Source organism: Phalacrocorax aristotelis, chromosome 1 (genome assembly GCF_949628215.1).
Source record: "Phalacrocorax aristotelis chromosome 1, bGulAri2.1, whole genome shotgun sequence".
Lineage (NCBI taxonomy): Eukaryota > Metazoa > Chordata > Aves > Suliformes > Phalacrocoracidae > Phalacrocorax > Phalacrocorax aristotelis.
In genome coordinates, this window is record NC_134276.1 from 95,820,723 (window position 1) to 95,846,554 (window position 25,832).

General features: G+C 41.2%; 1 protein-coding gene across 4 annotated transcripts in view; it reads right to left on the reverse strand.

Moving 5' to 3' along the window:
• The window catches only part of CASK (calcium/calmodulin dependent serine protein kinase), a 229,042-nt gene that overhangs the window by 152,028 nt on the left and 51,182 nt on the right, over window positions 1-25,832 (reverse strand). For all 4 annotated transcript variants that reach the window (XM_075098335.1, XM_075098326.1, XM_075098319.1 and 1 more), the window contains exon 2: window positions 20,274-20,386. In XM_075098335.1, coding sequence (XP_074954436.1) covers window positions 20,274-20,386 — 113 coding nt within the window. The remainder of the gene's footprint in view (window positions 1-20,273; window positions 20,387-25,832) is intronic.

Consider the following 25,832-nt stretch of genomic DNA (forward strand, 5'->3'; position numbering starts at 1 on the left):
GAGGTTCTTGTAAAACTACAACATTAGAGCTGAAAAGCTTCTTTCCAAACATATCAATCCCATTCATCCAGCCCTGTGCTGGAAACACAGGCTCCAGTTTTGCACTGCTTTTCAAAAGAAACTACAAGGACAAAAGAGAATACAGCGATGGTAACCTGTACAGACCTGAAAACACTGATGTGTAACACACACACACTGTAATAACCATTTATGTGGTGGCATCCTGGATTCAAATACTTAGTTGATTTGGCTAAGGAAAAAAAATCTACCTTACTCAGGCGAAATAGTACTTCTATTTATGATGCTATAAACTAAGGCAATATTTTTACGAGGACCTGCAATTGTTAATTGTCACTATAGCACAGGCAACATTAAAAATGACAGATATTAAGAAACCTACAATAGTTGGTTCTGTCACAGTAGATCAAACAATATATTTTTTAACCTAACTTTAGTTAGTTTTCTGGGAAACAAGAGGAAATCAAGAAGCTTGGATTTTATATTGCTGACTCTGCTAATAACTTTCTGTGGAACTTGGAATGTATCTTTAAAGCAATTTCTCAGTTCTGTAAAGTATTAAAAATAAATCCTCATTTAAGAGCCTTATCAAATGCTAAGGCATTCTGAGAGAATAAAACATTACTTTTTAGCACCAGTCTCATTTGCAATCAGGCTTTTTCTTCTACAGCAACTTCCAAAAAAGACAGAATTTGACCAGTGAATATTTTAGGCAAAATACATACATAGATCAGTCCCCTGCCCCAACAAAGAAACTCACCGTAAGTCTTACTTGTGTAGGAAGTGATCTTAAAAAACAACCCCCAAGAAAAATCTCTGTCATAGATTTTAAGTAAACAAACTATAGATCACAGTATTTTTATTTACATTGCCAATTTACTTACTGACACTGTGTATATTTGTTGGTTGGATTCATACCAGGCAATCAAATACATACAATACATTCAGCGTGAGTAGGTTATCCAGGTGTCCGTGATAAGTGCCTTCAGTAAAATACATGACTGGTAGTTGGAAAATGCCATACCTGTAAGTGCTGTTTCAGAGTGCTCAGACTGCAGTAATACACAGAGCTAAACAGGTCTCTCCCTTCAAGCCTTTGGCACTTAAAAAACCCAACATTGCTAAGCTATAACCCTAAGAAAATGCAAGTATCTTGCAGTGCTTAGTTAGATATAATTCTCATCCTTCTGTCTTCAGGTAGTTACATGATTGAAGTGTTTTAAAACCATACGTCTTCAATTTCTAATACTCTACAGCAAGAAAAATGACAGTTGTCTCAAATTCTTGAAGTTACTGGTTATACATGTAATAGTTTAAAAACATAGAATTAGGAATAAATTAAATGCAGTATTAAAGATAAAACTGAATTCATATAACATGTTCATTGAAGTTTTTTTGAAGTGGATTTTTATCTTAAATCTAACTGTATAGACAACCACTTACTGTTTGTACCTAACTTCTTTCATTCTATTAAAATAATTAATACACTGGAAGACAACAGACATGATAATATTTGATGTGGTAGAACTAGCATAGCAGGTAAAATGTAGAAAGATTTTAAGAAACAGAATTAAGTTCATAGGTCTCCTCAAGACCTCCAGGTCTTTGATTTATTTAAATCAAAATGCTTCTATTTGCTGGGAAGCTAGAAATGTCCAATATTCTGCTCTATATGTTAGCCAAGATTTTTAATTTAAACTGTTTTACAATATAGCTTCCAAGCAACAAATATTTCTGTCTGCCTTCATATCAGGTAGACTTAATTGGTTTTTTTAACCTTTTTTTTTATCCAAACATTTTCTTTACTTAAAAAGATTACAAGATTTTTTTTTCCCCTTACTGAAGCAACTCTTACCCTGGAAGACACAGCCATCATTTGGCATTGTTTACAACTGGACTAAACCCATTGACTTGCACCCAAGAAAGATGGATACCTTTGCATTTGTACAAGTTAGTATCTGCTAATGTGACCTACAGTATCTAATTCTCACAAGCAAATGACATAGTGACAACTTCCTGAACCCCATACATTTTGAACTTTCTTCTCAAAGTTTTTCCATTCTCCCACACAATGACATACTATGGAGATTTCTCAATTTCTATATACTACATGTATTAGTCAAATATTTGCTGATGCAGATGTTAGAATGAAAGTTTTCATGAAGATCAGGTTTGTCATTCTAACATGAAAGCAGTTCTCGAAGACTGATATTGCATAAAGATCATTATTTATTATATCACAGTGACATATTTTTAGATTCACAAAAAACCAAAACCCAACATTTAAGAGTCAAAGGAAGTTCTCTTTGGATCAACGAATTAACAGAAATTGCAGCTCAGCTGCAATTAATCTTGAGTTTTGTTGATTGCACAAACCAGAACAGAATACATGCTCACATACAAACAGAAAATATTTGAAAATACAGCTGATGCTTATTATCTTCCCTATGTTTGTAACTAGCCTGAATTATGGCAAGCACAGTTAGAAGCCTATTTCTGGACTATTGGCAAGAATCATGATTTGTTAGACGAGTGCAGACTGTGTACAAAGACAGAAGTGTTTTGGAAAGCGTTTTCATTCTTCAGAACAGAAGTTGGACATACCTCATGCATTTTGTAGAGAGATTAAAGACAAGAAGGTTTAAGAATGAAGGCTTGAGAGCATCCTCAAAATAAATCTTTTTAAAAGCGTATTTCCAGATTTCTTTGCATAAATTTAATTATGACTTTGCTTTACAAAGAGAGCTAAGAAACGCACCTTTGTGATTTGGCTTACTGCACTGATAAAATCTCCAGGCATTGCTTACTACTTCAGGAACATCCTTGCTTCCTCCTCCAACCTAGATTTCTTTTTCAAACAAACTTACTTGTCTCAAACTCCTTCTCAAACAGTTTGCTTTCTTAAGCAAGAAGGCAGCTATAATTCAACTGGGGTTTTAGAAAAGAAAAACATTGTTAGGTTATGTCATAAAACCTCATCTGCTCACCCAACAAAGGAGCACAGAGAGACTATGGTGTGTGGGACAGGGGAGAGCCTAATTAATACCCTGCACCGTTGTTCCCAGGCCCATCATAAGACAGCCATCCACCCATCAAAGAAGTTATGAAGCTGCACTTGTAGAATCACATATTAGTTTGAGATTGGAAGGGACCTCTGGAGGTCATCTGGTCCAACACCCCTGCTCAAGCAGGGCCACCTAGGGCTAGTTGCCCAGGAACATGTCCTGATGACTAATGCATGCTCAGGGTAAAAGGGTAAACACACACACAAAAAAAATAATATTTTCTTATGTTCAGGCAGAGCCTTCTGTGTTCCCGTTTGTGCCCCATCTCTGGTCCTGTCACTGGGCACCACTGAAAAGAGCCTGGCTCCATTTTCTTTGCACCTTCCCTTCAGGTATTTGTACACATGCCCCCTGATCCTTCCCTCTCCAAGCTAAACAGTCCCAGCTCTCTCAGCCTTTCCTCAGATGAGAGGTGCTCCAGTGCCTTCATCATCTTGGTCATGGCCCCCTGCTGGACTCTCTTCAGTATGTCCATGTCTCTTTTGTACTGGGGAGCCCAGAACTGGACACAGCACTCCACCAGGGCTGAGTAGATGGGAAGGATCACCTCCCTCCACCTGCTGGTAACACTCCTCCTAATGCAGCCCAGGATACCTTTAACCCTTTCTTTGCCACAGAGGCACGCTGCTGGCTCATGTTCAACTTGGTGTCCACCAGAACCACCATAAGGCCCTTCCTGCAAAGATGCTTTCCTACTCGTTATCCCCCAGTATGTACTGGAGCCTGGGGTTGTTTCTCCACATGCACAGGACTTTGTACACTTTCCCTTGTTGAACTCATGAGGTTCCTGTCAATCCATTTTTCCAGCCAGCTGAGGTCCTTCTGGATGGCAGCACAGCCCTCTGGTATATCAGCCACTTTTCCCAGTTTGGTGCCATCTGTAAACTTGCTGAGGGTACACTGCCCCATCGCCCAGATCATTAGTGAAGATGTGAAGATGTGGAAGATGACTGGACCCAGCACTGGACCCCTGGGGTACACTGGTAGTTACTGGCCTCCAGCTAGACTTTGTGCCACTGATCACCACCCTCTGGGCCTGGCCATTCAGCCAGTTTTCAATCCACCTCACTGTCCACTCAACCAGCCTGTACTTCTTCAGCTTCTCAATGAGGATCTTTAAGGAGACAGTGTCAAAGGCCCTCCTGAAGTCTAGGCAGACAAAATCCCTTGCTCTCCTTCATCTACCAGGCCAGTCATTTCATCTTGGAAAGTTCTCAAGTTGGTCAACCATGCCTTCCCCTTGGCAAATCTATGCTGACTTCCTTGTCCTACATGTGCCTGGAAATGGTTTCCAGGATTAGTTGTTCTATCACCTTCCCAGGGATGGAAGTGAAGCTGACAGACATGTAGTTTCCTGGGTCCCCCTTCTTGCCCTTTTTGAAGATCAAAGTGACATTTGCTCTCCTCCAGTCCTTAGGCACCTCTCCCAATCACCGAGATCATTCAAAGATTATCCTGAGTGGCCTCACAATGATACCTCTCAGCTCCTTCGACACCTTTGGGCCCTGATGGAATGGGCCCACACCTGTGTAAATGCACTTAGAGGCAATGAAACTTCAACAATATGTTATCTTCTTAGATTCTTCAGGCCTGTTTCTCATTGAAACAAAGCAGGGAGTTCTTAGGCATCTCCTTTACCAAATACTTCACATATTTAGCTACCAAACATAATCACATAAGTCATCATACTCTTAAACTACCATATGCAACTAAATATTTATTAAAGGGACAGGCGAGATTGAAATAGTATGAGATTTTAAATACTATTTTTGAATAACAGCAAAGTGTGCCTGTGATATTTTATTTTCTTTGGCTTTCTGGGGGTATAGAAGGTCTTTTAGAACTCTGCTCAACTACAATCTTTCTCATTACAGTTTGGGAGATATGGTTTGGAAAGCAGTATCAGGTTCAGAGTGACTGACTGAGGATGCAACTGTAGCTGACTGGGATGGACGTTTCAATGACAGCCCTACCACCAGCAAAAAAACCACAAAACAAATCTAGAACAGGTATTTCCAAAACTTTTGTAAGGTATTCAATACACCACAGGATGTCCCAAATACCTGGCAGTCATCTTTTTGCTAGTCTGCTTGGAATAAATAGTACCAATTGCAGCTTACCTTTTGGGTTCTGTGATTTATGTTGAATCGCAAGCACCATCTGAAAATTTTTCCTAAATTCAAAAATTCTATTAAGACTTTAAAGTATCTTCAAGTTTAATTTTCAGTGAAACTTGCAATCTAAATAGTTGTGAGCTCCCAGGTACAGATAGGATTCAACCAACAGATTTAAAGGACCAATCAGTTTTTGTCCAGATTAAGCAGGTGATACATAAGTACAAGTCTGTACAGAGGTTCTCCTCAATTAGTAAATATCCTTTATGACTTGAGATGACTCAGATGTGCATAAACTATGTGTATTTCTTCAGAAAAATGCTTCAAATTATGTTACCCAACAAGATTCACATATTTAACAATACTAGTTATTTCAGTAAAGATTTTAATTAAATGATCACAGATCTGTATTCAAGGCAAGGGACTGAAGTCATACAGCAATCAAAGCTGTCCTTGTTTTGGAGACTGATTAGGAGGGATAAAAAAACCCAATTGCTTGCAATGCATAAAAATTTAATGATTTTCCTTCTATTTAAGCAATAGTTCATAAAAATTAGGTAAACATTATTATGTGCTTTAAAGTGGGTGTAATAAATTCATAAGCTATGTTTTCCCTTCTGAAGATGGAAAGGAAAAGCATTACATCAACACTACTGTGAATATGCTTGCATCGAGTTTCAGGAATTTTTATGTTCTTGAAATAAAATAATACCATATAGCTGATCTTTATTACTCTGCTTATGATCTGGATGAAAGGCCATATTTCCTACTAGAACTTCATATTTGCATCCCTGGACCAATCAGATTTGTACGTGGTACTTCAAAAGAGGTCAAAACAATGATGATTTATTTGACCAGTGACACTTGGACTCCCACTCCTGGAAGTCTGTATCTAGGCACATGCTAGAAACAGCACCAAAAAAGGCCCCTAATACATAAGGCTGTATTTTACACTTAAAAAAAAAAAAAAAGAAGTGTTGCCCAAGACTGAATCGTATGTTTCCAACCAAAAAAACATGTGCACCATTTCTGCAGTGAACTGACTTCCAGTACCAAGAAAAAAAGGAGTTCTGAAAAGGAAATCCTTGTTATGTTTTCATGCATTTATGTGATTCATTGTATCTATTATACAGTTAACATGCTTCAACACTGACAGAAATGTCTTCTGGGGAAAAATGTTTGGTTCCATCTCTGATGTTGTATTTCTGCACAGAAGTATTTAATTCTAATGGCACTTTGTTTGTGAAAGTTATAGCAGAATTATTAAACAATTAGACATATATGAAATTTATACATACAAATTAGTCGAATTTATAACCAAATCAGCTTCTCCAGAAGAAGAAAAGAAGAAAAGAAGAAAACTCAACTCCTTCATTAACTTAAAACAAGCAAACCCCTCAGAAAGGCTTAAGTAACATTTCCTGTACCAAAACAGGAACAGTTCTACCCATGTATGAAAGAAGTAGAAGAAGAAAAGCATTCTTTTTATACTTGATTTTGTATTACCATAGCTAAACAGTAAACTCAAATCCTTCCCACCTTTTTACACCAACCTGCTGTATTAGTAGTACAGCATACACAGAAACTAGAGTAGTATTTAAAAGACCAGCAACATAAACTCCATGACAGGCAGCTACCAACATTTTAAACACCTTCACTTCAAAATTCCATATTTGTGCATATTCTTAACAGAGGTGTCACTAATACCATGTGATTTATACATTCTATAAACAGATGCCTCAACCTCTTCAAGTACAGAGACATACGAACTCAATGAATGTTCAAGAAAGCTCCTGTATATCTGCAACACTACTATCACTAAATACTTTAAGATTTCTCATAGGGTTAAGACAGTAATAAAAGAGAAATCAAAGTCAAGTTGATGCAGATTTTCGTTCTCTGAAATACCCTCATATTTTCTACCTTCAAGAAAGGAAACCTATAATGGTGCTTTCCTCATATTTTCACTAAATCACACAAACGCTGGTGGGAAATTACCTCTGATGGTCATCCCATCTGACCTCAACTCAAAGTAAGGTTAGTGCTAACATTAGATCAGGACAGCTGTGCCTTCATCTAGTAGAGTATTGAAAACCTCCAGGGACAGAGGTCCTATAATCTCTCTGGGCTACCTGTATCTGCTGCACCACCCTCCCAGTGGACAAGTTTTTCCTCATGTTCAACCTGAACCTTCCAAGGAGCAATTTCTGGCCATTACTCTTTGTTTTAATAGCTGTCGCTGTTAAAAAAAAGCTTGGCTCTACCATTTTTTTAAGTCTTCAAGTAATTGTAGACTACTATCACATCACCCTGTCGTGGTTCAGCCTCAGCTGGCAACTGAACACCACGCAGCCGCTCGCTCACCCCCCCCCACCCCTGTGGGATGGGGAAGAGAATCGGACGAGCAAGAGAACTTGTGGGTTGAGATAAGCACAGTTTAATGATTACAATAAAATGATAATGATAAATGATTATGATAATAATGACAATAATGATAATATAATAAAAGGGAAAAGGAAGGGAAAGGGAAAATAGGAAAAAAACCACAGAAACACGAACGATACAACCGCTCACCACCCGCCGACCGACGCTGCCCGTCCCCGAGCCGCGATTGCTTCCTCCCTCCCCCGGCCAGCCCCTCCCAGCTAGCATACTGGGCATGACGTTACATGATATGGAATATCCCTTTGGTCAGTTTGAATCAGCTCTCTTAGCTGTGCCCCCTCCCCTCCCAGCTTCTTGTGCACCCAGCAGAGCATGGGAGGCTAGACATGTCCTTGACTAGTATAAGCGCCACCCAGCAACAGCCTAAACATCTGTGTGTTATCTCAACAGGTTTTTTTCTTTTTCCATGCTAATTTCAAAGCACAGCACTATACCAGCTAGAGTGAAGAAAATTAACTCTATCCCAGCTGAAACTATGACAGTATCCACCCCTTATTCCATATCATTGACATCATGCTCAGGTCCCATACTATTCAGTACAAATTCAATAATCCCTCTCCATCTTCTCATCCTTTAACAATATATATATCTCTATACAGATTTTTCATTTATCATTCCCCTAGTCTATGGACCACCCCTGTAAAATGCCTGTGAAATGTCCATTGAGTTCATTTAGTCCATGACTTTGGATTTCATCTCTTGTAAGGGTCCTTCAGAGAGGCGGTGTGCGTGGGGTCAGATTATTGCATGTCAGTCCTTGTTCCATCACCGCTGCACTGGTAGTTCTTGTTCTCTCACTGCTGCACTTTGCTCGGTTCCATTGAAAGTTCATTTGCTATTATTATTAATTGGGAGATTCCCACCATGATAACATTCCATTGATGCAACCATAGTAGTGATGACATACAACATCATATAGCAATTAACAGCATATTATTCAGTTCATTGGCTGTTTTCACCCAAAATTAAATCCCCCTGAGGTACACACCGGACTCCTCCATCCTCCCGCATCACCCACCAAGTGCACCCAGGTCCTCGAGCGGGTTTGCCTCTGCTGGAAGCAGGAATAACCCAGACTGTCTTGCCCAGCATATTTTTAATGTGCACTACAGGGACTCTATCCCCTTCCACAGTACGTAAGGATTCTGACTGGGCAGGGCCAGCTCGCCTGGCAGATCCCCTCGTGTTGACTAACCAGGTGACTTTTGCTAAATGTGTATCCCAGTGTTTAAATGTTCCACCCCCCATTGCTCTCAGTGTCATCTTTAATAGTCCATTGTATCTTTCGATTTTCCCAGAGGCTGGTGCGTGATAGGGGATGTGATACACCCACTCAATGCCATGCTCTTTGGCCCAGGTGTCTATGAGGTTATTTCGGAAATGAGTCCCATTGTCTGACTCAGTTCTCTCTGGGGTGCCATGTCGCCACAGCACTTGTTTCTCAAGACCCAGGATAGTGTTCCGGGCAGTGGCGTGGGGGACAGAATATGTTTCCAGCCAGCCGGTGGTTGCTTCTACCATGGTGAGAACATGGCGTTTGCCTTGGCGGGTCTGTGGGAGTGTGATATAGTCAATTTGCCAGGCCTCCCCATATTTATATTTCAGCCATCGTCCCCCATACCACAGAGGCTTTACCCGCTTCGCTTGCTTGATTGCAGCGCATGTTTCACATTCGTGGATAACCTGCGCAATAACGTCCATGGTCAAGTCCACCCCTCGATCACGAGCCCACCTGTATGTTGCATCTCTCCCTTGATGGCCTGAGGTGTCATGGGCCCATCGAGCTAGAAATAGTTCACCCTTATGTTGCCAGTCCAGATCCACCTCAGCCACTTCAATCTTGGCAGCCTGATCTACCTGCTGGTTGTTTCGATGTTCTTCAGTGGCCCGACTCTTGGGGACGTGAGCATCCACATGCCGTACCTTTACAACCAGGTTCTCTACCCGGGCAGCAATATCTTGCCACAGTGCAGCAGCCCAGATGGGTTTGCCTCTGCACTGCCAGTTGCTTTGCTTCCACTGCTGTAGCCAGCCCCACAAGGCATTTGCCACCATCCAGGAATCAGTACAGAGATAGAGCACTGGCCACTTTTCCCGTTCAGCAATGTCTAAGGCCAGCTGGATGGCCTTTACTTCTGCAAACTGGCTCGATTCACCTTCTCCTTCAGCAGTTTCTGCTACTTGTCGTGTAGGGCTCCATACAGCAGCCTTCCATCTCCGGTGCTTTCCCACAAGGCGACAGGACCCATCAGTGAACAGGGCATACTGCTTCTCCTTTTCTGGCAGTGTGTTATACAGTGGGGCTTCTTCAGCACGTGTCACCTCCTCCTCTGGTGATATTCCAAAGTCTTTGCCTTCTGGCCAGTCCATAATCACTTCCAAGATTCCTGGGCGACTGGGGTTTCCTACTCGAGCCCGCTGGGTGATCAGTGCAACCCATTTACTCCACGTAGCATCAGTTGCATGGTGTGTGGAGGGGACGTTCCCTCTGAACATCCAGCCCAGCACTGGCAGTTGGGGTGCCAGGAGCAACTGTGCCTCAGTACCAACCACTTCTGAAGCAGCTCGGACCCCTTCATATGCTGCCAATATCTCTTTTTCAGTTGGAGTATAGCGGGCTTCAGACCCTCTGGATCCCCGACTCCAAAACCCTAGGGGTCGACCTCGGGTCTCCCCGTGTGCTTTCTGCCAGAGGCTCCAGGTAGGGCCATTCTCCCCGGCTGCAGTGTAGAGCACATTTTTTATATCTTGTCCTGCCCGGACTGGCCCAAGAGCTACTGCATGAACTATTTCTCGTTTAATCTGTTCAAAGGCTTGTTGTTGTTCAGGGCCCCATTTGAAATCATTCTTTTTCTGGGTCACTTGATAGAGAGGGCTTACGATCAGACTGTAGTGTGGAATATGCATTCTCCAAAAACCCACAACGCCCAAGAAAGCTTGTGTTTCCTTTTTGCTAGTTGGTGGAGACATGGCTGTTATTTTGTTGATCACATCCATGGGGATCTGACGACAACCATCTTGCCATTTTATTCCCAAGAACTGGATTTCTCGTGCAGGTCCCTTAACTTTACTTTGTTTTATGGCGAAACCAGCTTTCAGGAGGATTTGAACTATTTCCTTTCTCAAAAACTTCTTCTGCTGTATTGCCCCACACAATGATGTCATCAATGTATTGTAGGTGTTCGGGAGCTCCACCTTGTTCCAAAGCATTATGGATCAGTCCATGGCAAATGGTAGGGCTGTGTTTCCACCCCTGGGGCAGTCGATTCCAGGTGTACTGGACGCCCCTCCAAGTAAAAGCAAACTGTGGCCTGCACTCTGCTGCCAGAGGGATGGAGAAGAATGCATTAGCGATATCAATTGTGGCATACCACTTGGCCGCCTTTGACTCCAGTTCGTATTGAAGTTCTAGCATGTCTGGCACAGCAGCACTCAACGGTGGAGTGACTTCGTTCAGGCCACGATAGTCTACTGTTAGTCTCCACTCTCCATTAGACTTCCGGACTGGCCATATGGGACTGTTAAAGGGTGAGTGGGTTTTACTGATGACTCCTTGGCTCTCCAGTCAACGAATGAGCCCGTGGATGGGGATCAGAGAGTCTCTGTTGGTGCGATATTGCCGCCGGTGCACTGTTGTGGTGGCGATCGGCACCTGTTGTTCTTTGACCTTCAGCAACCCTACAACAGAAGGGTCCTTTGAGAGACCGGGCAAGGTAGACAGCTGTTTAATTTCCGCTGTCTCCAAGGCGGCTACACCAAAAGCCCACTTGTAACCTTTTGGGTCCTTGAAATACCCTCTCCTGAGATAGTCTATGCCAAGGATGCACGGAGCCTCTGGGCCAGTCACAATAGGGTGCTTTTGCCACTCATTCCCAGTGAGGCTCACTTCGGCCTCCAATACAGTTAGCTCTTGGGATCCCCCTGTCACTCCAGCAATGCTAATGGGTTCTGCCCCTATATAGTTTGATGGCATTAAGGTACACTGTGCGCCGGTGTCCACTAAAGCTCTATATTCCTGTGGGTCAGATGTGCCAGGCCATCGGATCCACACAGTCCAGTAAACCCGGTTATCCCTTTCCTCCACCTGGCTGGAGGCAGGGCCCCTCTAGTCCTGATCATAGTATTCATCACTCACTTCCGGTAAATATGAATCACGGGTGTCTCTGTTAAGATCAGTCAGGCCATCAGCACTTCTGCTCCTCTGTCTGGAGAATTGCTTATGGGAAACTGGAGCAGCAGCTCTCCTGGAAAAACTCCCCTGAGTAATTGTTCTCCCTTGCAGCTCACGTACCCGTGCCTCTAAGGCTGAGGTAGGTTTTCCATCCCACTTCTTCATGTCCTCTCCGTGATCACGCAGGTAAAACCATAGGGTGCCCCATCGTGTGTATCCCTTCTCTTGAGCCAAGGGACGATTACTCCTAATGGCTGAGATACTGGTCCGTACTGGTGGGGAGTAGGACATATCTTCTTTGAGTTGCTGGAACTCTCGGGACAGTTTCTCAACAGCAGAGACGAGCGAGGAAGAGAGATTCGCTTCATATTCCCGGAGTTTATCAATCAACTCAGCCACCGTTGGTGTCTCGTCATCTTTCCAGGACATCACTGCCAATGAGTTTGCATACAAGGATGGTGCGCTCCGTACAAACTTCCGCCACGTGGGTCGTGTGCACTCAGCTTCCTCTGGATCTTTGGAGGACCGTTGATCGTCCAGGTCACCATAAACCACCTCAAGCACGGCTAATTCCCTTAGAGGCTGAATGCCTTTCTCCATGGTCATCCATTTTCCTAGGCGAAATACAATATCTTCTTTGAAGGGATACGTCTCTCACCGTGGACAGGAGCTGCCTCCAGAGGCTGAGGGCTTGTGTTCCTTTTCCAATTGCTTTATCAATGCCCCCTTCCCTAGAGAGGGATCTCAGTTGTTTGGCTTCCTTCCCCTCTAATTCCAAACTACTGGCCCCATTATCCCAGCATCGGAGCAGCCAGGTGATAACGTGCTCACCTGAATGACACCCGAAATCTTTCCATATATCCCGCAACTCATTCAAGGATAGAGATCGGGTAGTTTCCGTTTCTTGTACACATGCTTCCTCCTCCTCCTCCTCTTCTCGTGATGGCCCTGGTTCCTCGTAATCTCTTTCTAAACGAGTTGACCTTCTCTTCCATGATTTCTTCTTGCGTATAGGGGCGACTGATACTGGCACAGGTTGGTCCTCTGGTTTAGCTGCAATGCTTGGCACTGGGGTTGGAGCAGCTGCAGTGCCTGTCGCGGCGTGTTGGGTGGCCGCCGTGCTTGTCACTGGGGTTGGAGTAGCTGCAGTATCTGTCGCGGCGTGTTGGGTGGCCACCGTGCTTGTCACTGGGGTTGGAGTAGCTGCAGTATCTGTCGCGGCGTGTTGGGTGGCCGCCGTGCTTGTCACTGGGGTTGGAGTAACTGCAGTATCTGTCGCGGCGTGTTGGGTGGCCGCAGTGCTTGTCACTGGGGTTGGAGTAGCTGCAGTATCTGTCGCGGCGGGTTGGGTGGCCGCCGTGCTTGTCACTGGGGTTGGAGTAGCTGCAGTATCTGTCGCGGCGGGTTGGGTGGCCGCCGTGCTTGCCACTGGGGTTGGAGTAGCTGCAGTATCTGTCGTAGGGGGTTGGGTGGCCACAGTGCTTGTCGCTGGGGTTGGAGTAGCTCCCTTCTCTTTCCCTTGGGGGTACTGAATAGTGTTAAATAGGGCTCGATAGGCATAAGCCAGACCCCAGCACATGGCAGTGATTTGTATCTCTCTGGAATTGCCAGGGTGACAACATACTTCCTCCAAATGTTCTACTAATTTTTCAGGATTCTGCACTTGTTCAGGGGTGAAGTCCCACACCACGGGGGGTGCCCACCGTCTTAGGCATTTGCCCATACTTTCCCACATACCCTGCCACGCATAGCTATCGAGCCTTGGGACAGATCTCTGGATTATATTCTTAACTTGCTTACTAACCTTAGACAGATCTGATACCACCTGCCAAAGCAATATCAACAGATGTATCTTAACTACACAAGGATGTTCAAGATACTGAAAAGTTGTAATGAAGGAGGAGACATTACATAAGATGGTAGCTACGGTGCCATTCTGTATTTCCTCCATAAAAAACTCCTCAGAGGAGGAGGTATAATTGCTAATTGCCTCCATGAGGTGGTAGCTGTAGTACAGTAACGGCTTCCATGCAAAACCTAAATAACCGATAACAGTCAAGGCCAGTGTTTTAATAACAAGTCTCCTAGGCAAAATATCTCTAATCACTGCAGGGCACAGCAAACTGACAAAACCAACAGCAAGTTTTAACATGTACTTTACTATCAGCATGGTAAAGACTGGACAAACTAATACTGCGAGCAGATGAATCAATGCTGTGACCAGCAACTGTTATTATCTCAAACCCTTAGTGCCCCACGTTGGGCGCCAAAAATAGACTGTCGTGGTTCAGCCTCAGCTGGCAACTGAACACCACGCAGCCGCTCGCTCACCCCCCCCCACCCCTGTGGGATGGGGAAGAGAATCGGACGAGCAAGAGAACTTGTGGGTTGAGATAAGCACAGTTTAATGATTACAATAAAATGATAATGATAAATGATTATGATAATAATGACAATAATGATAATATAATAAAAGGGAAAAGGAAGGGAAAGGGAAAATAGGAAAAAAACCACAGAAACACGAACGATACAACCGCTCACCACCCGCCGACCGACGCTGCCCGTCCCCGAGCCGCGATTGCTTCCTCCCTCCCCCGGCCAGCCCCTCCCAGCTAGCATACTGGGCATGACGTTACATGATATGGAATATCCCTTTGGTCAGTTTGAATCAGCTCTCTTAGCTGTGCCCCCTCCCCTCCCAGCTTCTTGTGCACCCAGCAGAGCATGGGAGGCTAGACATGTCCTTGACTAGTATAAGCGCCACCCAGCAACAGCCTAAACATCTGTGTGTTATCTCAACAGGTTTTTTTCTTTTTCCATGCTAATTTCAAAGCACAGCACTATACCAGCTAGAGTGAAGAAAATTAACTCTATCCCAGCTGAAACCATGACACACCCTCTTAGCCTCCTCTTCACCACACTAAACAAACCCAGTTCCCTCAACCTCTCTTTATCCATTATGAGCTGTAGGGTCCTGACTATCTTGATAGTCCTTTGCTGGGACCTTTTCAGTTCTTTAGCATCCCACAAATTGTGAAGGCCCAAACTGGACACAGTAGCTCAGGTGTGGGCCCAATAATGCCACACAGAAGGAAGTAACTCCTGTGATCTATGAAATATTGTACAACACAGAACTGACAACTACCAGAAATTCCAAATAAGTTGGTGTTTCCAAATCAAAAGCAGAGTCACTTGCTCTTTCTTCAAATCAAGCCTACGTATGATATAGTATCATAAAATTTGATGACATACAGATTTGTAGTATTTTGTACTAAAAAACTTGAGCTCAACACTAACACTGCATTTTTGCTTAAACCCTTGAAAAAAAGAGGGAGGGAAGAACAGAACCTTACACACACACTTTTGCAAAAAATAACTCATGATTCACCACAGCCTTCCAATATCAAAAGGTTAAGATAGTCTGTTGTGCATCTTTACTCAGAATTTAAAAAGCCTTTCAAATGAACTGCATTAACAAAGTAACTTTAAAAAATGCAAGTCTAAAAAAAGGAATTAAAAGAACCAACAGGGGTAAGGTCTCAACTGTAAGAAAATCACTCACAACCTGAAAATATGTCACAGAAAAGATCTGTAGGCCCTTTGTGGAAAGAACGAAACTGATGCCAACTTTCACATTTTTCTCCCCCAATGAAATAATGTTGGAATTCTTGAATGATCCATAGCAATACCAGTTTTGATTCCATTATCTTGCCCTTTTCAGTACTAGTAGTCCAGGAATTACATTCCAAACAATTCTTTCTTGGCTACAATTTTGTCCTTTGTCACAACCAAAACATTTTGCAGAGACTGCCTGCACAGCCTGCTTCCAGTATGTCATGGTTTTAGCTGGGGTAGTGTTAATTTTCTTCACTGTAGCTGGTATGGGGCTGTGTTTTGGACTTAGTATGAGAATAATACTGATAACACACTGATGTTTTAGTTGTTGCTGGGTAGTGCTTGTACTAGTCAAGGACTTTTCTAGGTTCCCATGCTCTGCCGGGTACACCAGAAGCCGGGAGGGGAGGGGGCACAGCCAAGATAGCTGATCCAAACTGACCAAAGGAATATTCCATATCATATGACGTCATGCCCAGTATATTATCTGGGGGGAGTTGGCTGGGGGAAGCAGCCATAGTGGCTCGGGGACCAGCACTGTCAGTCAGCGGGTGGTGAGCTGTTGCATCAATTCTTGGGTTTTTTTCCCCTCCTAAGGTTTCACCTCTTTTTTTCTCTCATTATTTTCCTTTTCATCATTATTATTGTTTTATTTTAATTATTAAACTGTTCTTACCTCAGCCCACAAGTTTTCTTACTTTGGCCCTTCCGATTCTCTCCCCCATCCCACAGGAGCAGGGGGAGTGAGCGAGCAGCTGTGTGGTGTTTAGCTGCTGACTAGTGCTAAATCATGACACAGTAGAACCAGTTGGGGATCTAAAGGAAACCTGAATCTTTCCTGAACATCTCATCTATTCAGCTTCACAGTGGCTTGCATGCATACAAACCTGTGCAGATCCATATATCAGCCTAATAAATAGGCCTAGCCTATTTAGAAGGTTGTGGAAGTAATGGTAATCACTTTCTTTTTGAGGGCATTTCTATCAAAATGAATTACAGATAACTGAATCTAAAATACAATTAATTTAATCTTGAAAAGCAACTTCAAAAGATGTGCACTGTAAGCATGGGGCACTGCCCTTTAAATTGCATTAAAAAACTCAGCATTTTACAAGGGAGCAATCTGACATTAAGAAAAGGCAGACAAATAACATATATTGGTTTTTACTACGTAGTAAGGAGCCAGTCACCATTCTCTTCCTGAGAAATAGTGTTTGCACTTATAGATATTTGGTGTTAGATCAGCTAACTGAAAGCCATGCAGAGGAAAATAAAAGGAAAAGAAAATGCATGGGATGTGAAGAGAGCAGCAGAAGAAACCTAAGAAGTAACTATGGTGTGAGCTGTTACAAATTAAAATAAGGAAAATGCTTTTTACACTTCTCTATACCAAAAGTTCTAAGTTCAGCAGCTAAGAACTGTATTTGAAAATAAGTCTATTTACACTGATTTTTTATTAGACCTTAATGAGTAAACTAGCTTCTGAGAGCATCAAGGACTCTTCCACATGAATCCCCTAGTTGAACTGTACAAAATAGTCTCTTTTATACCTAAACATAATCAAGCTTCACATTTTCTTATGTATCTTTTGAATTTTTTTTATCTCTGCGATATGAAAACATAGTGAACTGTAGTAGAATTTGTCATCATGTAAAATAGCCAGCATTAATCCAGTAGATCATGCGGCCACTTGAACAGTGACAAGGTGTCAATATACTTCATTAAGATGGTTGAATTACAACACTACAGAGACTGATGACACACAGTATGCAGGACCATGAATACTAATACTTAAATCCAATAGAATGTAGCCTAAATTAGATTTGTTAGCTGTCAGGCATCGTTACATAGCATTAATTTTTTCTCCTATTACCAAACCACTGCAGAGATGCACACAGACAAAAATCACTTGAGATATTCTTTTTAAATTGAAATGCTGCTTCAAAATCAGGTTTAAATTAACTCTTTTAAGCACAGTGCTATTAAGTCTAAATTTTGTCCCTAAAGAGTATTAAAGCTATATTGCCCCACAGATTACATGTAGGCTGTTGATGCTAATACAACAGAATCACAGAATCATGTAGGTGGGGAAGAGCCTCTGGAGGTCACCTTGTCCAAACTCTTGCTCAGAGCAGGTCAAAGTAGATCAGGCAACTTGGCCTTGTGTAGCCCAGTTCTGAGCATCTCTGAGGATGCTCTCCATAATCTGTCTGTGCAACCTGTAGCAGAGTTTTATGACTCACAGGGTGATTTTTTTTTTGTCTGTTTGTCTCTATTTGGAATTTTCTATGTTCCAACTTTTCCGCATGGCCTCTTGTCTTTTCACTGTGTGCCTATATGCAGAGTGTGGCTCCATCTGCTCTGTACCCTTCTATTACTTGAAGTACTTGAAGACAGCACTAAAATCTCACCTTTGCTTCTCTTCCTAAGGCTAGACAAACCCAGTTCTCTCAGTCCATCTCTGTTGGGCTCATGCCAGTACATCATTATTTTTCTTGTACTGGGGAAACCAAAACTGCAGATGTGGTCTCACAAGGGATGAGTAGAGAGAATAATCACCGCTGGCTACACTTTTGCAACAGTCTACTATGCAGTTGGCTGCCTTTGCCACAAGAAGACACTGCTGACAAATGTAAAGACGAAGTTCTTACCTATAAACACATTTCATCCCACATGGGTACTTATGCAAAAGCATTCAAGAACAAAATCATAAGCGTGGAGGCATATTGGGCCCTTTCCCTCTCAGCACTCTACATGTATGTGAAATTAGACGAAACTGTCGTCAGCTCCCTCATTTGCAGAATGTCCTGCTCTCCCTCTCCTGTGCCTCAGGGAAAGGCTGTTGTACAAAGATAACTTTCAGGACCAAAACAGTCCTGAAGAGGGCAAAAATTTGAGGTAAAGAATGTTCCTAAGGATAAATCTTGCATTTCATTCCAGCTTACACTGAAACACAATTTACAAATACAGCTTCCTCCCAGGTAAGATATCTAATATTTGTCTTATGCAAGTCCCACCATCATGGCTCCCCACTAATGTGTGTAATGAATGCTGTATCAGAAACAAGCCAAAAATAAAAACTTTAGGGGGAGGGGAAAAAAAAAGCTAAAATCTGGATAGAGGAGAGGTCAGGAAAAAAATAAAAAACAACAAACACCCAACCAAAGGAAAAAAAAATAAAAACCAACGCAGAACAAAATAAAGTGTAAACAATTTGGAAAGAGTTTGTGAAAAACAGGCTCAGATTCTTATGTAGAATGACAGACTTGCTGCACATTCACTTGTACGGCTTATGTGTCTTAATATTACAAATCTAATGCATAGAAGTACAAAACCTTTAAAAAAACCCAACAAAGAACAACGCCCCACCCCACAACCAAATCCACAAAACAAAAACAAAAAACCCACTAAACCCAGAAAGTGTTTATGATCTGTTAACTCAAATCTGCCAGCTTGAATTCTAGATATATCAATATAACACAAGTGGAATCAGAAACCCGAAAATTCTTAGTATACTCCCAAGTCTTTTCATTATTCCCAGGTAGCAAATGCAAACCATCAACGGCTATCCTCCATTTTTTTTCCAAGTGAACCTATAATTTCTGTTGGCTTCTCTTTCCCTCCTGATGAGTCCTACTCCTTTGCCTACTATTTCTCCCTTTCAGCAATTATTCCTTCGTGGCCCCAAAAGGTTGAATTTTACTATCATGGAGTGAGGAAAGCAGCACTCCACTAAAGGTGGAAATGTGTCCTAGCATCAGTAGTTAAGATGAGGCTCAGAAAAAGACTAGAATACAGACAGAACTTCTTTAGCAGATACCAAATAATTTTGCTAAAAATACACTAGCTCAAAATATGATGCTTTAGGTATAACCTACTGAAACCATCATGTGGCTATCTACAAGCTGAATATTGTGAAAAGCATGTCTTTTGTTGGAGGGCTAGGAAAAAGAAACTAGCAATTTAAGTAAGCAATTATCAGATTTAAATGAAAATCTTTAGTAAAGTCTGAAGCAAGATCTGAGATTTTTCCCCAATCAAACTACCCATTAAGGCTTAACACCGTTTGCTATAATTACTTAAAAAAGCCATTGAACCTTTTTGCTGCTGAACTTGGGTTCATAAGGACTTAGATGGCACAAGTGGAATCTCCAAACATTACCATATAAAAGAACATAATCTCCAGCAAAAATACACTGGACATGGAATACACAGTGATTGTCATTCAGTTACTATGCTCATTTTCTTATAGCATAAAAGCAGCACTTTACACACAAGTTGCAAAATCAACTTAGAAAAGACATAACATTTCCTGTTTAGGGTAAAATAATAAGAGTTACAGCCTTTTATTTACACTGTAGAAGTTCTGCAGCATTGTTTTAAAATCCTGATTATATGAAAAATGTATGCAGTTATATAATTTCACACACTTTTATCTCAAGTTTTCACCCATTTTATAGCAAATTACTTGCTAAATATAGACTAGGAAAAGCAAAACTCATGTGTTCTTACTTTACTTCCTTTGTATGTTTTTTTGATTCTTAATTAATTTTTTAAGAAATTCACTTTTTAAAAAATCCAAACAGAAATAGCAATGGCTTAGAGTTAGTATAGACCTACTATTTTTTCTTGTATGTATTATCACAACTGGATAGCTATAGGAACTACTAAAGATTAGAAATGTATGCACTAAGTTAAATCAGGTTAAATGTGAGATATAAGACCTTGCTTTAAAACTACAAAATATTAACCAGAAAGGATCTTAAAAAGCTAACAAACACAGAAAAGGTTGACCAATTAAAGAAAACCTGTCTGCTTAGAATTCTATTAATTGTTCATTCTTACCTTCTGTGCTTAATCCAGGACTTGAAGTAAATTTTGCTACATCGACAATCTTTACAGCAAACTGTTGCCCTGTTTCCCTGTTGATACATCGTCGCACAACGCTGAATGGACCCCTGAAACACACACACACAAAACAGCAATGAATAAACCATTCTCTTCTATGTGTTGAGCTACAATTCTATTATTTCTAAATAAAGTTTTGATTCCAAAATTCAAGTGTAGTATTTACACAGAAGCTTACACCTCTCATCCTTGCTGCCAATTAAATGTAAAATTAATAATTTTAACTACAGACTAGTGTAAAGAACACCAAACGAGTTTTGTATTTTCCTATATTAAAGACATATTCTCTACCCTGTCCCTTTAGAAAGGCTATACTCTAGAAACCTTGTGTAACATACTGAAGTTGTTATTAGATTTTAAGTGGACTTTATTTGGATGCATAATCCAAATAAGGGGGGAGGGGGGGAAACAGAGGTGAGAAACACATTCTTGCTTTCAGTCCTAGGCTAGAGTTTAGAAATTATTATGTGAAGCAACTGAAAGTTTATTCCTTCAAAACAATGGTAAGAGTAACAGAATTGTTAAGTCATGCTGTTTGGTTTTATTTGTCTGACAGTTTTACACAAACTAGGTTTATTTTGAGATTATTTGACATCACTAGATATAGACAGCCTCCCATTACAATACCTCAAAATTCTGCAAAAGCTTATACTTTCCTCTCATCTATGACACTTTAGAGACCCCCACAAAAGTTACAGACAAAAAGATTTAATAAAATCAGTACAAACAGATGTTAGTATTGCACTCAACTAATAAAAAGCTAGTTATTTTTTCAAAATTGAAGTTACATTTGCCAAAACACAAGTTAGAACAAAGGCAACCTTTTAAAAACCATCACCACCAATACACAGTTTTTGAAGTTTCTTTTATTAGATGATTTATGTTCTTGGTTCCTTGACTTAAATATAGAATCTTCCATCCATTGTTAACAACAAACAATACAATCAGATAATTACAGTAGGTCAAGCTTTCAAACATAAAAAATTAATAGGTTATGAAACAGAGTAGGATTGTTTCAAGACTGCAAGAGTTGTGGCAAATAATTTCTTTTTTACTGCTACTTATTTAATGACTGACATGATAGTTCTAAAGAAATCCATTCTAAAGTCTTCTCAAAAAGGTGTAAGGGAAAATTTGAGGTTGGAAAGAGCCTTTGTTCAGAAGTTCATCTATTCAGTGAACATTCACCTGCTGAGTGAAAGAAATGCTTAAATATAGCTTAAAAGAGAAATTCTTCCATTAAAGTAGTGAACTGCAAGTTAGTTTACAGGTTTCTGAGCAATCACAGAGCAAAGCAACACAATTGTCAAAATAAAAGGTTCCCTGAAAAGGGAGACATGTCCCTCTGAGGGCACTTACAGACCTTGGTAACTGGCTTTTGGTATTGCTTTGCATACCAGATGATTCAAAGTATGTGATTCATCAGACTACCTAGTTTGTACTCCCATAGCTAAAATACTGGTTTTGTATTCTTTAAACACACTTGCAAATATTTTCTTGAAATAGGATCATTTCTGACCCAGAACATGAATACCAGAACAGTCAATGAATCACAATCTAATGTTCACAAGCAAAGAAAAAAAATGTAAGCACAACTATATACATGTGAATTATGCTGATGTGCTCAAACAGAACTAACTATACAAGAAAACACATGGGTTTTTAACTCTTTCCTTGCTCCTAACATACAATGAAATCCCCCCTACTGACACCTATTTTCTCCTCTGAATCCACACCCCACTATTATTCAGTATCTGGTCTTTTACCAACAGTTTCCACAGGTATTTTTAATAAGATGTTCAATTAAGACTCTAGTACATAGAAACCCACTTACATCTGTAAACACAAAAGGCTCAACTGACTTCATTTGGCATTGGAAGGACTACAACTATTGACTTGGAATCCTCCATCCACATTTCAAAAAGTAAACTTTTATTAAAAGTCCCCTTTTATAAAGATCAGTACCAATTTCTCATCTCAAGTCTCTGCTTACTCGTTTAGCGTCTGTCAAAGTAAAAATAATATAAACACATTTAAACTATAGCAATTTAAAAACATTTCAAACCCTAAACCACAGCTTTAGAATAACATTGGCCACTCTTGTTTTCATTCGTAATTGCCAAAAATTACTAGAAACTAAATGTATTTCATTAAAATTATCCGTTTTCTTTTCATTCTCATTGGTTTTTTCCCCGTACAAAGCCTTTCTGATGACATTAAATAATGTTCTTAACATAATCTGATCAGAATGGTAAATCACTAGAGGGTATAGATGCCTGACAAGACCATATCCTTACTTATACATAGACTCCTGACTTCTGTTCATTCACATAAACTCTATGAATAAAAATATCCCTTGCTGTTGACCAAGTTACTTTTAGATTTCCTCGTTTCCTCAAGTCTGGGCTGGAGAACTTGCCCAGCCACCTGAATGTGTGTACTTACTTTGAGCAGACAAGGAGAGATAGTTGGAGGAATCATAAATTAAAGAGGAGCATACAAACTGCAGCTCCAAGAGGGATCAGACTTGTGGTCACCCCTACCTTTCACTCTCATAACCATGACTTATTTTTTCTTTCCATTATGTATTAACATTTTAGAACCTGACTTGAGAGATTTGCTTCCTGCATATTAAGTCAGGGACAAAAAAAAAAAAAAAGCATTTTAGACAGTTCTGTAACAGAGAGGGTGGAAGAGATATCTGTACAGTCTGCACCTTTATAGCCATATTGAAACTTGGCTATGGTTTTAACAGAACGTTCTCTACTTAGAATAAGGAATACCAAAGACTCTTAAGTAAATCAAGGGTGCTGTGAAGCACCGAAGACATCACAGAAGAATTCAACAATGCACACAATGAACTCATTCTATTAAAAAATACAAAGTAAGAGTTTCATATAGAAATAAAAATATTTTTAAACATAACCTGAAGACTAAGCTATTTACAAGCCTCAGATTTCCAACTTTTTCAAAACTAGTTCTCTCATATTCAAGCCACAGACTGCCTCAAAATAGTATATATTATGAGAATATATTAGTTGGATACATTCCATAACAACAGCAGCAAAAAAAAGGCTTGAATTTCCCAATTTTAGGTAATATTAAAACACTCATGAGAGGTGACCTCATCAATTAAGCAGACACCATTGCTTCCATGTACAAGTAACAGAAAGGACCTTTTACATAAATTATGGTTCCAGTTAGCTTTTTTACTTTTTCCTCACAACTGCAATGAAACAGAGCCTTATTACAAATGAAGTTATAATAACCCACAGTGATATGGTCAAATTTGAGCCAGAAAATAAAAATCTGTGCTTCCTAGCACAGTCGTCTCAAACTTTATTTGGAAGTTAAGTAACCAGTTGAGTGGACAGTGAAGTGGATAGAGAACTGGCTCAACAACAGAACTCAGAGGGTCGTGATCAATGGCACAGAGTCTGGATGGAGGCCTGTTACTGGCAGTGTTCCCCAGGGGTCTCTGCTGGTTCCAGTCTTGTTCAACATATTCATCAATGACCTGGACGAAGGGACAGAGTGTAACCTCAGCAAGTCCGCTGGTGATACCAAGCTGGGAGGAGTGGCTGATACACCAGAAGGCTGTGCTGCCATCCAGCCGAGACCTGGACAGGCTGGAGAGATGGGCCGAGGGGAACCTCAGGAAGTTCAACCAAAGCAAGTATAAGATCCTGCACCTGGGGAGGAACAACCCCATGCACCGGTACAGGTTGGGGGCTGACCTGCTGGAAAGCAGCTCTGTTGAGAAGGGCCTGGGAGTGCTGGTGGACGGCAAGCTGACCCTGAGCCAGCACTGTGCCCTTGTGGCCAAGAAGGCCAGTGGTGTCCTGGGCTGCATTAAAAGGAATGTGGCCAGCAGGTTGAGGGAGGTTATCCCGCCCCCTCTACACTGCCCTAGTGAGACCACATCTGGAGTACTGTGTCCAGTTTTGGGCCCCCCAGTTTAAGAAGGACGTGGAACTGCTTGAGCAAGTCCAGCGGAGAGCCACCAAGATGATCAGGGGACTGGGGCATCTCCCTTATGAGGAAGGGCTGAGAGACCTGGCTTTGACCAGCCTGGAGAAGAGAAGACTGAGGGGGGATTTCATCAATACCTATAAATATCTAAAGGGTGGGTGTCAAGAAGATGGGACTGGACTCTTTTCAATAGCGCCCAATGACAGGACAAGGGGCAATGGGCACAAGTTGGAACACAGGAAGTTCCACCTGAATCTCAGGAAAAACTTCTTTCCTTTGAGGGTGGCAGAGCAGTGGCACAGGCTGCCCAGGAAGGTTGTGGAGTCTCCTTCCCTGGAAATATTCAAAACCCGCCTGCACGTGTTCCTGTGCCCCCTGCTCTGGGTGTGCCTGCTCAAGCATGACGATCTCCAGAGGTCCCTTCCAACCCCTACCGTTCTGTGATTCTGTGAAAAGTCTTTCTGGCCACCCTGTCTCATCACTAAAAATTACACTCAGTCAGAATAAGGAGTATAATATTTCATCTTTCAAATGAGACAAGGAGCTATTCAACAGTTGTGTCTGCCACTGGGGAAACATATATCACATCCTCACTAAATGACAATTTCTGTAGCTCATTTTACTAACCCCGCAGCTCAAATTATACAGATTTAAAATACACAGGTGATGCAGATAGGAGAAGGAATCATCAAAACTGTTATAAATAGATCAGACTCCTTATCTTTTTATTTATTAAAACAGAGGAACTGAGTTAAGTTGCATTAAAGTAATTACTAAATTAAAGATGAAGTTACAGACTTCATCTTTTAACAGTCATGCAAACTAAAATTATCAGGTAATGTGTCTTACATTTCATTTCTCTCTGGCTACCGTGAACAGATATGCCTGCTGAGATATGCAAATCTATGGTTTCAGACCCACCCTCCCGCCTCCCCCCAAGCTTTCAAAATCTTTCACTGCAGTTAGCATGCACACAACAGACTACACTAGCTCGAAGTGTGAAAGTCATTAAAATACACAAGTAGTAAGGACAGATTCTATTTTTCACTGATATTTTGTCAGCATTGGCAGCAACACATTCCAGCACTTGGAGTCCCACCTGCAATATACACCAAAAAGCAAAATGTATTTTCTTAAACTGAAGTTGGAATGCAGGCTGATTTTTGCTGTCTACTGCAGATGGAAATCAATATATTACAATACATTATTAAGGAGGTTGATGATTACATGTAGGCCATAAAAAAGTGGATAGGAATGCTGGTGAGGTGCCTTATAACCAGTTCTTTTCATGCTTCCAAAATTTGCAGTAAGCAGGGCAGGTCCTGATGTAACCTTAACCCTAGTGAAACTAATTTCTCCTGAATAGCTTTACTGGCTAGCACAGAACAGTTAATTTTTAACAGCTAGACATAAACATGAAGAAAATAAATTTTTAATTACTCTCTCCTTCAGGAGTACAGCACCTGAATTAGAATAAAATCCTAAAAATTTCACACCATCAAAGCCTTTTTTATAATCTTTAAA